The 15,535-nt window shown below is 37.1% G+C and overlaps 1 protein-coding gene across 7 annotated transcripts in view; it reads left to right on the top strand.

The window, feature by feature from the left end:
- IL1RAP (interleukin 1 receptor accessory protein) overlaps positions 1-15,535 on the top strand; it is a 150,213-nt gene that overhangs the window by 35,353 nt on the left and 99,325 nt on the right. For 5 of the 7 annotated variants that reach the window (XM_032298250.1, XM_032298251.1, XM_032298256.1 and 2 more), the window contains one exon: positions 15,043-15,107. In XM_032298250.1, coding sequence (XP_032154141.1) covers positions 15,044-15,107 — 64 coding nt within the window. In that variant the 5' untranslated portion in view covers position 15,043. Of the gene's footprint in view, positions 1-5,289; positions 5,314-15,042; positions 15,108-15,535 lie in introns of those variants that run through there. The other 2 variants (XM_032298249.1, XM_032298255.1) reach the window with 2 other exon arrangements.

The raw sequence follows: 15,535 nt of genomic DNA, 5'->3' as shown, positions 1-15,535 counted from the left end.
GAGACAGACTGGGTTATTAGAAAACATGTATTAAAATGAAACAAGTGGGTGGTGAGGACAGCTTAAAAATCCAAAGACATTTTACCAGTTTGCATAGGCAGAGGGAGGCCGGAAGCCTGACAGGTAAAACAACTTTTAGACTTTTGCCGGCATGTCAAGCTTCTGGGTTCCCTTCCCCTGACCCAATACTAAGCCAACCGGTTTAAGGTTTGGGAAATTAGCTTTTCCCAGTTTGGAGGATGCATCGAAGGGGACTGTTTTGTAGTATGAGATATAATTACTTATCAGTGAATAGAGGACAGAGGGAGGAGACAGGAAAAAAAAAAGGTGTTTTTTTGATGGCGTTCCAGGGGTTCAGGATGCATTTGAAATGGGTACAGAGTGAAGATGGATGGCTACACATCTAGAAAGAGGGGAGCAGGCATGCTTTGTTTCCTTCTCTTCCTAGCGAATACCTGAGGTACGTGAGGGAGAGAAGGAAGAGTGTCCTCTTTCCCTCTACCATCCTTGCATCTTCAAGTCCCAGCAACTTTGGCAGGTGCCATCCATGGGTGTCAGAGCATGCACCCATGAAGCAGGGACGGCTTAGAGAATATGAATTATCTTTTCTCACTTATGCCTCTATTCCCCCTACTGTCAGTAGCCTTGGAGTTCCCTAGACCTCACTTGTGCCATAGATACTAGCATGACCTTTATCCACGAAATGGAAGGCTTGTCTTAATCAGCAAGAATTAGCTGTTCTCACCTGAACGGTGCCTTTTGACCTCTGTTATCATTGGCCTCTAGAGCCCTTAGATCCAGTTTTCTTTTCTAGGGCTTTACTGTGAAGCTTGAATTTGAGTTTGGGCCAAAGAATGTGTCCCAAACTCAATTTCAAGCATCACATGGACTCCTTATCATAAGCCACATGCTAAGGTAAAGCTGTGGAATTGAGTCCTCTTCCAACAAAGGAGAAAAAATGATGTCTGTGACATTTCCATATAACTAGTGGTTATACTTATGCTTGCTAAGATTTGGATGCATGGTGCTTGGCTTTGGTTAGCTCCCTTGGTCTTACTTTCCCAAAAAGGAAACCTTTAGGCAATGGATATCCTGTTTATTCCCATCACCTGACAGGGTTTGCAGAATAATTGCTCAGAACTAGAATATTGATCCAGATCTCTACATTACCCATCCCGTTTGCTCTTTCTGAGCTGCAGCTGGAGATTACTAGTTGGTTCACAGGAACAAGCAGAATTAGTCTAAAATTTAGGCAAAAACTTAAAAACAACTAATGAGTTTAGAATTTAATGAAAAAGGTATGATAAGTTTTGAAACATAATTTCTCTTCAATCCTCATTTTTATTAAAGAAAATTATGGTAGGCCTGACTTGTTGGCAAAATAGACTTTAATCTTATACTTGGCCTGATTAGTTACATAAAATACCGCAAGAATAACTATTTCTACATACACCTTTTAGATTGACTTTGATGGAACTCTCTTCCACAAAGAATCTCAGATAAGACCTTTTAAAGCTGAGCCTAGCCATGAGTTTATATTTTCAAATACCTGTGAGTTGGGTGATCCTCTCCTCTCAAGGTCCCAAGATAAATTTGGAGGTCCTGGGCCTCTTAGAAAGTGACATTCTCTGCTGACCACAGGTCAGGAAACCTGTATAAGGACTGTATAGACAAAGGTATGAGGCCAGTTTTTTCCCAACGGGCTTTCCGTGGCTCTGCAAATTGAGCTTGACTCCTTAAAGGGGAGCATACCCTTCCAGTCAAACCCTTGGTAAAACCACCAGTTTCTGCAATTGTGTCCTGTTGCAAAAGAAAAAAAATGGATTCTTATGGTACTGATTCAAACAACATATGCTATAAGTTAAAAATACTCACAGATAGTATCCAAATTCTAGAGGAACCAGGCAGAGAGAAACAAACATGCTCCAAATTTTCTTCACAGGAGGATACCTTAATTAATAAAGGCTGGAAATAGTTCAAAATAAGTTTCCTTGACTCTGAAAAACAGAACAAGGATCAGCAATATTCCAAGCAAAAGTTTTAAAGATTGTTTCAGCTTTCTAAGTTCAGTCTGTTTAGTTCTTGCTTTGCTTGATATTCGTGAGCACTTGAGCTCTTCATGAGTTCTGTAGTTTTTTTTTTATTCCAGTGTTATAATCTCCAAAGTTGTCATAAACCTATATTTGAGAGCTCCTGTCAAAGTTCTATAACTCATCATAAACAATCTTTTGAAAAGGATTAAAACAAGTCAAAAATTGTCTGTGAATAACAAAACGTCTAGTGTAGTTACAGTTAGAAGCATAATTGACAAAGTTTGGTTATCTCTGTGGTTTAAAATAGCTTAACATAACAACCGTATTGTGATTGATAGCATATACTCAAACATTAGAATTTTAGAAATTTCATACAATTTTGGAACACATATTGGCATTATTCACCAAAATATAACCTAAAGAAGATTGAACATCACTTTGACAATTCCATGTACCTAAACATGTTAAACAATCCTGTTTACCTCTCTTTTCTGGACACTCCAGTGGCCCTTTGAAGTATCCAAAAAGCCAGGTGTCAGGAATGACAATTTTATAACTAAAGTTTGATTTTGGGAAGCCTATTGAATATGTTAGAGGTTTAAAACATTTGATGTTATGAAATAGAATTCCAGATTACCATAAATTATTTTACAGAAATGATGACTCAGAAATTTAAAAAGCAAAAAACATTTTATGGCCCTTTACAAATTTTGCTAAAGAACAGATTAGTGCCTTAAGAGTAACTTGTGCTTCTATTTCAATCCTCAATTTACAGAAAAACCATAAATTACCTTTTTGAATTTACCCAATATGCTTATACAGGGAATTTTGCAAGATTAATTTTTACATACCCTCTAGCAGCTGTTTGAACTTTTAGCTTATCTTATCTAATCTAAAACAATTATTTAACCCTAGGCAAGAATTTACATTTTCCCCAATGATTAAAGTCATGTGAACTAAAAGATACCACAGCTTTTGTTTTCCATTCTAAAAACATTTGATCAAAGTGCTTATCTTCCTTTAGGACGATTAATTTGAGCTATTTTTATAGACATCACACGCAAAACAAATATATAACTACACAGACACTCAGAAGAAAACCCAGTTCCCACAAGATCCTTCATTTGCCACTCTCCTATATGGATTATTAGCCTCCAGATACTTTTAATTTCTGGGGTTCCATGAGAAAAACAGAAGTCTCTCCCATTTTATGCATGCATTAATAGTGGTGAGGCAAAATGGAGAAAAATAATTTAATGGACTGAAAAAACAATTTTTTCAGAAAAACAACGTTCATGAAAAGGAAAACATAAAGGCCATTGAAATATAACTTGGTTATCTACTTTTAATTAAGCTGAGTGTCCTTAAGAAAATCCTTTTAACTCCCTTATAACTCAACAAGTGGCCAGTATTTCTGTCTTTCAGCCTTTACTAAAGGTTCAGAGAAAGGAAAAACCAGAACATTCTGTGAAGGGGAGGGGAATCAACAAGTAGCAAAAGGTCATGCAGATATCAAACCAGAAGGGACTCATTTCCTAAGCCAGGATTGAATCCAGGCCATGGGTAAGCTAAACAAAGCCTTGCCATGGCGTTACATGCCATGCTCTCAAGGACGTAAAACAAGATGGAGGCCTGCAACGGAATGTTTCACAGACCATACAGAAAGACATGCAAAGCACACCCAATTGGCTACAGCTTAAAACCAGCCTCACAAACCCTGTCTCATAATAAAATTTTTACAGAGAATATAAACAGTAGTCATTATCATTCCTAGCCTAGTAAAATGTCTTCTGAAAGGAAAAAAACAAAAACAAAAACACACAGCCATGCTTAAAAGTCAGCTTCTGACCTGATGGAGAAAAGGAAAGAAAGAAAAATTTAAAATGCCATCCAATGGGGTTGAACCCTTGGCCAGGGGAAGGGGAAGATGTCTCAGATGCATGGCATTTACCAGCCCTAGCTAGGAGGGGAGGGGGAAAAGGGAGCTGCCACTTGCCCTTCCATCCAGAAAAAGGAAGCAAAAGGCCATGGAAAAGCTGGGTTGGACTGAGGCTTCCTGAACCCCAGGAGTGATGGTGGTGGGGGCACAGTTTCCCCTACCCTCAGAAGTGTGTGGATGAAAAGGTTTAGAAATGGGAGGGATCGCCACACTGTCTTCCACAATGGTTGAACTAATTTACACACAGAAATCCCATTTGACCCAGCAATCCCATTACTGGGTATATATCCAAAGGATTACAAATCGTTCTACTATAAGGACACATGCACACGAATGTTCATTGCAGCACTGTTTACAATAGCAAAGACCTGGAACCAACCCAAATGCCCATCGACGATAGACTGGATAGGGAAAATGTGGCACATATACACCATGGAATATTATGCAGCCATCAAAAACGATGAGTTTGGGTCCTTTGTAGGGACATGGATGAACCTGGAAACCATCATTCTCAGCAAACTGACAAAAGAGCAGAAGATCAAACACCGCATGTTCTCACTCATAGGCGGGTGTTGAACAATGAGAACACATGGACACAGGGAGGGGAGCACTACACACTGGGGTCAGTTGGGGGGAAATAGGGGAGGGACGGTGGGGGATGGGGAGCTGGGGAGAGATAGCAAGGGGAGAAATGCCAGATGTAGGTGATGGCGAGGAAGGCAGCAAATCACACTACCACGTGTGTACTTATGCAACAATTTTGCATGTTCTTCACATGTACCCCAAAACCTAAAATGCAATAAAATAAATAAATGGGAAAAAAAAAAGGAATGGGAGGGAACGAGATTTCTTGGTTTGCTTCTCACCCTTTCTCAAACCCCATGTTCTGGGCACCAAAGATGTTGTGGGACTTTCTCAGTAGGATTCTTGTCACATAATCAGGAAAGATTAGGCTTGCAGATACACAGAAGGATGAGAAAAATTGAATTTATTTCATGGAAAAAAAGAAAGAAAGAAAAAAAAAGGAAACAGGGACTCTCAGCAAAGTGAGAGTTGCTAGCAGGCTTCCTGCGTCACAGATTGGATCCCTGGTTACCACCCAGGAACAGGAGAAGCCAGGCTTTTCCCTGCTGCAAATGGTGCAAACTTCCATGGCTCCACCCCATTCAACTAGTGTGCAGACTGGTCGGAGGTTCTCCAGGGGGCACTTTATACTTGAATGTCTCAAAATTACTTTGGTTAATGCTGTGTTAAGACAAATTGGCCACAATATTCACTTGGCAGATTACTCCAAGCCTTTAAAAATGCCAATGTATATTGTGAATCTCCAAGAGAGATGTGGTATGTTACTTTTCACACTAATTTTTTGGACACAAGGTCCTTTGCAGATTGCTTAGCACAGGACATGATAATTTTCATCTCGCATTTTGGAGGAGTTGTATCCTACTTAGCCATTTGCTTTCTTGTGTGTGTGTGTGTGTGTGTGTATGTGTGTGTATCTAACTTTGCTCCCTACCTGTGAGATCCCTGATTAAATGAACAATGTGTTTATTTCTATATATTGCACAACTTCTATTAAAGTGTATAAAATAGGGGCTCAATAAATACATTGATTTGAATGAAATTTGATGCTGTAGATTCAGAAGCTAGGGAATACAGGTTTTATAGAGAAATCTATGAAAATTCAGCCACAGTTTTGTTACTTCTGGCCTTTCTAACAGCTTGTAGAAAATGCCTTTCTCTTGAGAGTCTCACAGACAGGATCGTGATCTTCAGACCATTCTTTTGAATTAGAGATGTTATTAGTAGCAATGTCGTTAAGTGAAATTTAAGGGGAGAAAACCTCAGGTGGCTAAGAAACTTTTCTATGCTGGGAAAAGTAATTAATTTCCTAACCTGGAGGTGACTGGATCTTAGTCCACAGGTGATATGTCTGTTTTGTGCCGGTGGTGGTTATAATTTCACCTAATTCCCTATTTGAACTTCAGATGGCATCACATTGCCCAGGTAATATGCTCCTTCCCCCCTCCTCTGGACTCTTCTTTCCCTACTCCATACTCTCACATGATTTGAAATGCCCGTGCTGCAGCACAGTTCTCTAAACTGTGCGGGGGGAGGGTTGGATTAGAAGAGAAATTTATATAATCTCAGACTGACAGAAAAAGTTACAGCACAGCAGAAAGAGCATTTTTTTCCTGATCCATAACATGCTTTTATAGCCAAAAGATCCGTTTCAGGATCAGGCACTGCATTTAGTTCTCTTGCCTTGCTTCCTTCAGGCTGGAACAGCCTTTCCATTTTGCATTAACCTCCTAACTTGATACTTTTGAAATTTCACGCCAGTTGTTTTGTAGCATGTCCCTTTTTCAGGTTTGTCTAATCTTTTTTCATTATTAGAATTGAAAGTATGGGTTTTGAATAACTCTGCATTGCAAGCTTCATGAAGAAGGGAACCATTTCTCTCCCTCCTGCTCCAGACTGCATCCAGAGCTTGATACAGATTTGCTGAGTGAATTATAAGTAGTGTTCGACCGTCTCATCATAAATACTCTTCCATCCAGCCTTGAAGTTCCCTGTCACATTCTGATTTAGATTTATTTATATATATTGGTATATATATATACGTATATATATATGTATATATATATACGTGTATATATATATATATGTACACACACACACACACACACACACACACACACACACATATCTATCTATAGTTAGTTAAAAAAAAAAAAAAAAAAAAAAAAACAGAGAGATATATCTATCTATAGTTAGTTAGTTCTGTATCTTTCTGTAGCCTCTTCCTGTTTTCTTAAATACACTTTAACCAATAAAAAATTTTTTTCACACTTTTTACAGAAATGCAACATATTGACAGTAGTACATAAATATTGTGTTTAATGTTTTTCATTTTTTTACATAGGCATTGTCATGTAATCATGACCTAAGAACTAGAACATTACCAGACCCCAGAAACCTCACTTTTGCCCCTCCCTTTAATATCTCAATGGTAATTCATTTTCTGATTTAAATTAAGCAATTTATAAAATATTTCCTTATTGACTTTAAGTTCTCTGCCTCTTCAGTTTCTTTCAAATTTAAGCAAAACCAAGAAAAAACTTTAGCTTATTTCATAATAAACACCAATTCGCATAATATATAGCGTTTTGTATACATATGTATGCGCGCGCACACACACACACACACACACACACACGTTTCCACATGTCACATCCTTTAAGCCTCTCCATCTACCCTATGAAATAGTCAGGACAGGGATTTTTACTGCTATTTTAGAAATGAAACATGGGGCCTCAGAAGGGAAACCTTCTGAGCCATATTTTTCCAATTTTCAATCTCATCATAGAGTCTATCACAACAATCCTGGGTTTTCTGTAATTGTCAAGGCCAGACTTGACAAGTAAAACTATCTTCTTTGAAATGTTTTGAAAATAAAGCACTAAACTTCAACCTAGTGCACAGAAAGTGTCGGGCGTGGCGAGTTTTGCCCAATACTCAATAGTCAGCTTGAACCACGTAACTTGGGCTCTTTTTTGTAAATCATATTAATGGTAGCTCACATTGTCTATACTTCATGGGGGTTCCTCAAGTATTTCACATCTATTATCTCACTTAATAAGAGTTGATAAGCAGCATTTGCTGAGAGCAGTTTATGTTCCTAGATGGTGCTGAGCACTTTACAGCAATTATTAAGACTTTCCTCTCAACAAATGGTGAGGTAGGTATATTAGTTTCTATCATTCCGCAACCTCAGTGTCCCTAAGTAGAAAATTATTTAATCATAAAATTGTTCACCCACTAGAGAGGGTACAATGGAACAATTCTTTACCTTGTTTGGAAGGATCCATGGACCCCTAGCACATCATTGTTGAGTTAACCATCAAGACAGTGAGCTGGCTACAGATCTTCCTAAGAGGTCACTGTAAATATTCCTCACCTCTTTTCTCAGGCTCTCCAGGATCACACAGTCAAAAAAATTAGGAACTTCAAGTTCAGTGCTCTTTTTAAATTGCTCTTTCACCTTCCTTTCACTGAAACCCAGTTCTAGTTCTCCCTTGTGAGGGACTGGACTTCATGATGATATTTTTTTCCCTCACTCCACAGAGCATGTTGCTATTCAGAATATTAAAGAACAAAAGGGAATCAATCTGTTCACATTCTATTCCAAGGTTCTAAAGATAGCAGGTGGTATATTATGTATATATGTCCTCTCAGAGTGCTGAACACTTTGAAGCTATTTCCTGAGAAGGGAGAAGGCAATATCTAAGAGGAGTGTGCTCATGTTTTCTGATGAACTTTGACTCTGCCGTTATATCAGTAAAGGTTAGAAGTAGTGGCTTGGTAAGCTGAAAGTTGAGGCATTTCATTGATCTCTTCATGTGCCTCTACTGCTAGGTGTTTCTGGAATATTCAGTACTTAATGACAAGGTTGTGTTATTTTCAAAAGAAATGTTCAAAATAGAAAACATATTCAGGTTAAAATAGCTTTCTTTAAACTCTCTAAAAGGCTTCACAAATCATGTGTTGAGCTTTTTGAAAAGAAAAATCATACCACTTAAAATACATTTCTAACTAATACATTGGTATGACTTTTTTGGGAGTAAATCTCTATGAATATTAACCCATGTATCGAGTCAAGTACCTACTGCGACAATCAGGATGCAAAATTGTTCTGTTTCCCCAAACAACTGTCATGTGCCTCCTTTTTAAGTCATACTCTTCCACTATCCCTAAACCCTTGATCTGTTTGTTCTGTCACTCCAGTACTGTCTTTTTGAGAGTGTTATTTAAATGGAATCATACAATAGGCATCCTATTAAGGTTGGCTTATTTAATTCAGCACAATGCCTTAGAGAGTCATCCAAGTTATTAGATCACCATGTATAATGCTCATTGCTTAGTATTGCTGAGTATTACTCTATTTTTTGGATGCCACAGAGTTTGTTGGTACATTCACTTGTAGAATGACAATTGAATTGTTTCCAACTTTAGGCAATTAATAATAGGACTTCCGCAAACATGCATGTATAACTCTTTGTATGAAAATTAAGTTTTAATTTTCCTTGGAGAAATATCTACGAGTGAGATTACTGGGTTGTATGGCAAGTTTATGTTTAACTTTATTAAGAAATTGCTAAGCTGTTTTCTGGAGAGAGTGTATGGACATTTCATATTCTACCACTATGAGAGTTCCAATTGTTTTGCATCCTCTTCATCACTTAGTATTATCAGTATTTATTTTTTAATTCTAGTCATTTTGAAAGGTGTATTGTGGTATCTCCTTGTGGTTTTAATTTGCATTTCCCTGATGGCTAATGGTGTTGAATTATTCTTCATGTGTTTATTTGACTTTTGCATATTCTTTTTGGTAAAGTGTTTCTTTATGACTTCAATATTTTAAAATTTAGTTGTTTGTTGTCTGATTCCTCCAACTTTATTCTTATTTTTCAAAAGTTTTCTCAATGTCTTAGGACTTTCTCTTTTAATATAAATATTAGAATCAGCTTCTCTGTAGCTAAAAAGAAAAAATCTTTCTGGGATTTTGATTGGAATTAACTAAATCTATAAGACGTCTTGGAGAAAATTGACTTCTCTATGTTGAGTTTTTCGGTTCATGAATATGGTATGTCTCATATTATTTTCTATTACCAGTGTAACAAATTACCAAAAACTTAGTTGCTTAAAAACACCCATTTATTGTTGCACAGTTTCTGTGTATCAGAAGGCCAAAACAATGTGGCTTAGCTGGTTCTCTGCTTGGGGCTTCATAAGGCTAAAATGGTGGTGTCAGCAATATTGTGTTCCTTTCTGGTGTCTCGGATGATGAATATATTTCTATTCCTTTAAAAGTTATTGGACTATTCATGTTGTCCATTTCATCTTAGCTCAGCTTTAGTAGTTTGTAGTTTTTGAGATATTAGTCCGTTTTATCTAAGCTATGGAATGTATGAGCCTAGAGTTTGTAATATTCCTTTATTACCATTTTATTGTTTCCATGATGCCTAGTCATGTCCCCTCTTTCATTTCTGTTATTAGTGATAGGGAAATTTTTCCTTCTTTTTTGTGTCACCTGGCTTGAAGTTTATGTTTTATTGTTCTTTTCAAAAAACTAACTTTTGATTTCTTTATATATATACATGTATATATATACATATATGTTTTTTCCTGTTTTAAAATTGATTTCTACTCTATAATATAATTTCCTTAATTATGTTTGTTTAATTTATTCCTCTCTTCTTTCTCTAGTTTCTTAAATGGGAAGATTAGATTATGGGCTTGACATCTTACTTTTTTTCTAAGATAAGGCTTTAATGCTACAAATTATCCTCTACACACTACATTAGTTGCATCCTACATACTTGGTTTGTTTTATTTTTATTTTTGTCAAGTTAAAAGTATTTTCTAATTTACCTTACAACTTTCTTTTTGATTTTTCTATAATATATACTTTATTTTAAGGTATATACTTTAATTTTGAAGTGTTTAGAAATTTTCCTGTTATCTTTCTGTTATTGATTTCTAGTTCTGCGGCTAGAGAACATACTTTGAATTCTTTTAAATTTGTTAAGATTTGATTTATGATACATGATATGGTATATCTTGGTGAATGCCCTACTGAAAAGAATGCACTATTTTTTACTTTTAGAATCCTCAAACAGTTGTTCCATATAATATGCTCATGTTTTATAACTGCATTCATTGGGAAAGACAGGATGATGAACATTTACTTCATTTTACCCCAAATCAGAGTCTTCCATGTTACTTTGCCAAAATTTTATTTACTGGTAAATATCGGATTCTGAAATACTCTGCACAAGAATCTTGTTTTCAAAAAAGCCCTATAAGTTCCATAAAAGTTTGATTATGAAAATAATAACTTTCATATCTTAATGAATGCTATCCCTTTCCTGTAGAATGGAATAATTAATAGCTTTTCCTGTTTTCTTCAAAGGCTTGTTTGTCATATCTTAGGTAAGCACAGAATGCAAGACCTACTCAGCCTTTTTGCAGTAATTTAGAGAAATTTAAGGCAAAGATCTGAATGGGATCAGGGCAGGTTCAGAACTCAAGGACGAGATTTGACCCTTCATGGGGATGGCCTTCTAGGGTGTATTGATTGGTGTGAATGGCCAAGCTTTCAAAACTGAATAGTCATCATTTTCAGTGGGCAGGTCATAGAGAAGGGTGTGCTTCAACCATGGCAGGAATGAAGCAGGTTTAGCAGTTTCATGGTTACAGGAGGTTTATCGAGCAGACTGTAAGCCTTTACAGGGATACAAGGTAGGCTTCTGGAAGAGGGTGCTGACAAGCACCAGGTCGAAGGCCTGAGTGGGTGTTTTCTGAGTATAGAGCCATATATGGGATCAGGAAACTGAGAAACAAATCCAGTCCTATGACCTGCTGAAATGCTGCTGTGCGGAAGGAAGACAGAACAAATGGTGATTCAGGGCAAATACCACCCTTGGGGCAGCAAACCTAGTTTCAGCCTGTCACCTGCTGGCTAGATGAGAGCATCCAGTCATCAGAGTGATGCAGGTAAGGAGATGTTAATGATTACCAAGTCTAGAGAATACAGACAATAAAAACTTTCATATGCAGAAACAGATGTTAAGGTGCTGAGCACATGTTAAGACATATCTTTAACATTGTTGTTGATTACAGAGAACAAAGTACATTTTAAATCTTCTTGCTAAAGGATATAGGCATTAAAGTTGATACACTGGGAAACAACGGGATTAAATATGAGAGACGTACCAAAACGCAAGGGAGGAACTACGGAGATTGTCATGCAGTAAATAAAATGGATAATGTGAGAAAGCCTGGGAACATATTATACGTAGGTTCCAGTCATCTGAAGAAACAGCAGGGTCTGTTAGGCCCTATCACAATAATCTAAGGCTAACCTATAGTTTAGACACTGAGAAACTATGTTTATTACCCAAGTCCCTTTTCTTTCTGACAGTTTCTCCATCTCTGACCCAGCACTCTCTCACTCTACGAAGCAAGAACCAAAAGTGTATTATTGTTTACAATAATAAAATTCTAAGGCTGAATACAAAACAATGCTAAATGACCCAGCATTCTCTGAGAGGTTTCAGATCAGCCATCCTCCTCCCAGTAACATTGGTACCTGTAATCTGTCAAAAGCAGCCTGCTCAATCACATTTCCTTTTCAGTCTGCTTTATTCTAATTCATCACAGGGCAGGACTGGCCCTGGATGTGTGTTTGCAGACAAGTTATCTTTAGATTAGCTTTGCCTTGGTGACCTGACTCTTTGCTGCCTTCAGCATAATCCAGTTACTCTTGGGAATATCAATTAAGGCCCTCAATCACACTAATTAGAATGTCTTCTAAATGTTGCCTTAGGAATTCAGCAGCTTATAAACAGGCAAATTGGGAAAATCTAGAGGTATGTGGGGCTTTTAAAATAGCCCACAGCTATTTGGGAGGCCGTAATGCTTTTTAGCACAACTGAGGAGCAGGGCTGAAATTACTGTTCCCTGAATGCAATGAAATCTCTAGTTGCTCTTTGCTGGCAAGCTTAATGCAGAATAATTAATTACATTTATTAATGACTTGGATGAGGATATAGATTGCATGCTGATCAAGTCTGTAGATGTCACAAAGCTAGGAAGATAGTAATTATTGTGATAACAGGCTCCAGAGCCAAAATGATTTCAAGACAGAATTTAGCAGCAATCTATCCAATACATGCCTGGCAGTGTTCCATAAAGTAAAATTTGATGGTCATATTGCTCCTCTACTTAGAAAAGTTTGGTGGTCCCCTATTTGCTGTTTAAGTGACATCCCATGCCCTTAGCCTGTTAATTGAGGCTTTGCCATTGATCCTACCACTGTCTACTTTCCAATAAAATCTTCTATAGTTCTTTTTCTAATACTTTGTGCTTGAGCAAAACTCAGTTCTTTATATACTATTTTCTCTTTGTGTTCTATGCTTTCACTACCTTTGAGCATCATTCTCCACTCAAAGTTTCTTTTACTCACATGTTCCTTTTGCCTCAAGTCTAAATATCCAAACCAGTTCAAATGCCACCTCTTCTTTCATTGTCTTGGCCAGAGTGACCCCTTTCCTTTGCTAATCTTCAATAACACTTATCTGTTCGCCTCTATTTTTATCACTTTTACTTTGTATTATAGGGTTTTGTGTGTGTGTGTGTGTGTGTGTGTGTGTGTGCACATTTTAAGTTTCTGTTAGACCCTGCCTGGTGCTAGAATTTCTGTCTGGAAACTCTTTTTATCTCCTAAGTGTCTCTGGATGTGTGTTCTATTCATAGTTGATGATACTAAAGTGGCTTCCTTGGGGTTCATCTTTACTATGGAAAAGTGCCCTTAGAGAAAGCCCTACATCTTGCTCACTGAGGCTTCGTAGTTATATGATAGCAACTTGGAAACTCAGAGGATAAATCCTTGAGGGGATGGATATTTCCATTTTCCATGTTGTGCTTATTTCACATTGCTTGCCTGTATCAAAACATCTCAGGTCACCATGAATATATATACCCTCTCTATATATACCTACTATATACCCTCCCCCCCCACACACAAATTAAAAAATTTGGAAAAGAAGGAGAAAATGCTTAATACATATTTTATTGAATAAATGAAAGACTGATGAAGAGAAAAAAGATTTTCCCAAAGCCATAATATAAGAGTTGGAAGGAGGAGGTGCTGGGAAGAAAACATCATTGACTTTATCAGATAAAACAATAGCTTCTGATATGATGAGCTCACCTGTGATTTGTGTCCAACCAGGCTAAAAGAGGAGGCATGAACCAGAGATTTTTCGAGACATGTGGTTAAGAGAGGTGACGGGAGTTGGAAACTCGCATTATCCTTTAGGGTAGCCACATAGCTTGGATTCCTTGTGTAGTTTATAACTTTCATTTTAACTTAATGCTGTTAAAACTGACCCATTTTAAATGATATTATATGAGAACCTTATTTATCAAATACCTCTTTGATCTGTTTAAGCAGCTGCATACCTGTGGTTGTGAAACTTGTGGCATAGGCTATTTGAGATAATAGTCTTTGTAGTTAGCCCAGTGTGGATATAAATCCCATCTTTGACACTTAATAGAAGTATGATCTGGACAAGTTATCAAGACCTCTGCAGGCATTCTTATATGACTGTTATATTCAACACACAAAGCAGAGTCCTTAAGCATAGATTTTCTGCATTGTCTTCAGGATTCAGTATTTATAACCCACAGAGGTTTTAACAGTGGCCAGTTATGTATTGGACAGTAGGAAAAGAAATACTTCACAGAGCTGTCAAATCTCCAGGTCTTCTGCATTAAATATCACACAACCAAATATAAGGGTACGGTTCACAGTAGTTGGCTGCTTTAGCTGGTTATCAATAGGAAGGCTAAATATCACAGAAATTAGACTCCTGCCTCATCATTTCTCTCTTCCAGTGAGAAGAGGAGAGCAAGAGCAGCAGGGAACTAGATTTATATAGTTTTCCTTAATGTAAATTCAGAGTGTGATGGATTGCAGAGAAAGTCTGAATCCAGGATTCCTAGGCTTTCTACGTGTCACTAAAAGGGAAAAGTACCTGGATTGTAAAATACTCCCACTAGAAATACACCAAGGGAATGCAAAGAGGGGTAAGAAGGTTGAATTTATCTGTCAGAAATGTGAGTCCTGGTCAGAAAATCCAGATGAATATTTTTTAAGTAGGCAGTTTAGTTCAGTGAAAAAAGAGATAGTTGTAGAGGCAGACAGCTGGAGTTTGATCATAGCTCTACCACTTTCTAACCAAAGGATCTTGGTTATGTTATTTAAACTTGTCTATGAAATTTCTTTATCTGCATGTAATATGGGAATTAAAAACAACAAAACAAAGCAAAACCAAAATAAAACCTGTTTTATTAGTTGGTTCTGACAATTAAATTTGTTAATACTATAAAATTCCTGGAACAATCCCTAGTCTATAGTAAGTATGCATGCATGCTAATTATTATCATTTAAGGTTTGAAAGTAATAAGTGATTCTCCTTACCTTTGTATTTATGTTTATAGGATGACACTTCTGTGGTATGTAATGAGTCTCTACTTTTATGGAATTCTGCAAAGTGATGCCTCAGGTAAGTGAATGGCTTTTGAAAATGTATTAAAATGCAAGTCATGCATAGAGTAATGAGTTCACTCTTCCTGAGAATGAATTTAAATGAGCATAATGTTATTTATGTCCGTTGTCTTCTGTGGTAGCAAGTTATCATAAAGCAGAATAATAACAGAATTTTGGTGATAGAACCACTGATGTCTCTAGTCTTCATGGGATAGCGTGCACAGGAGGAAAGTGGTCTGCTATGTTTAAATACAGGAATTTTCATCACCTTCACACTAAGCCAACTAGAATATTGCTGTTTTCCCTTACCTCAGGTCCTATGGGGAAAAAGTGGAAGTGATAATAGCACAATCTGTTTTTCAGATTTGAGCCAGTGGTGGAGAAGGCATCAGTGGTAATTATCCATTGAGATGTTAAATGACATAATGATGAGCTTTTGTCATA

This window comes from Sapajus apella, unplaced genomic scaffold (genome assembly GCF_009761245.1).
Source record: "Sapajus apella isolate SASKATOON/1434 unplaced genomic scaffold, GSC_monkey_1.0 scaffold38, whole genome shotgun sequence".
In the NCBI taxonomy this organism is placed as follows: Eukaryota; Metazoa; Chordata; class Mammalia; order Primates; family Cebidae; genus Sapajus; species Sapajus apella.
Note: the sequence above shows the minus strand (reverse complement) of the source record. Positions and strands in the feature narration are given on the sequence as shown.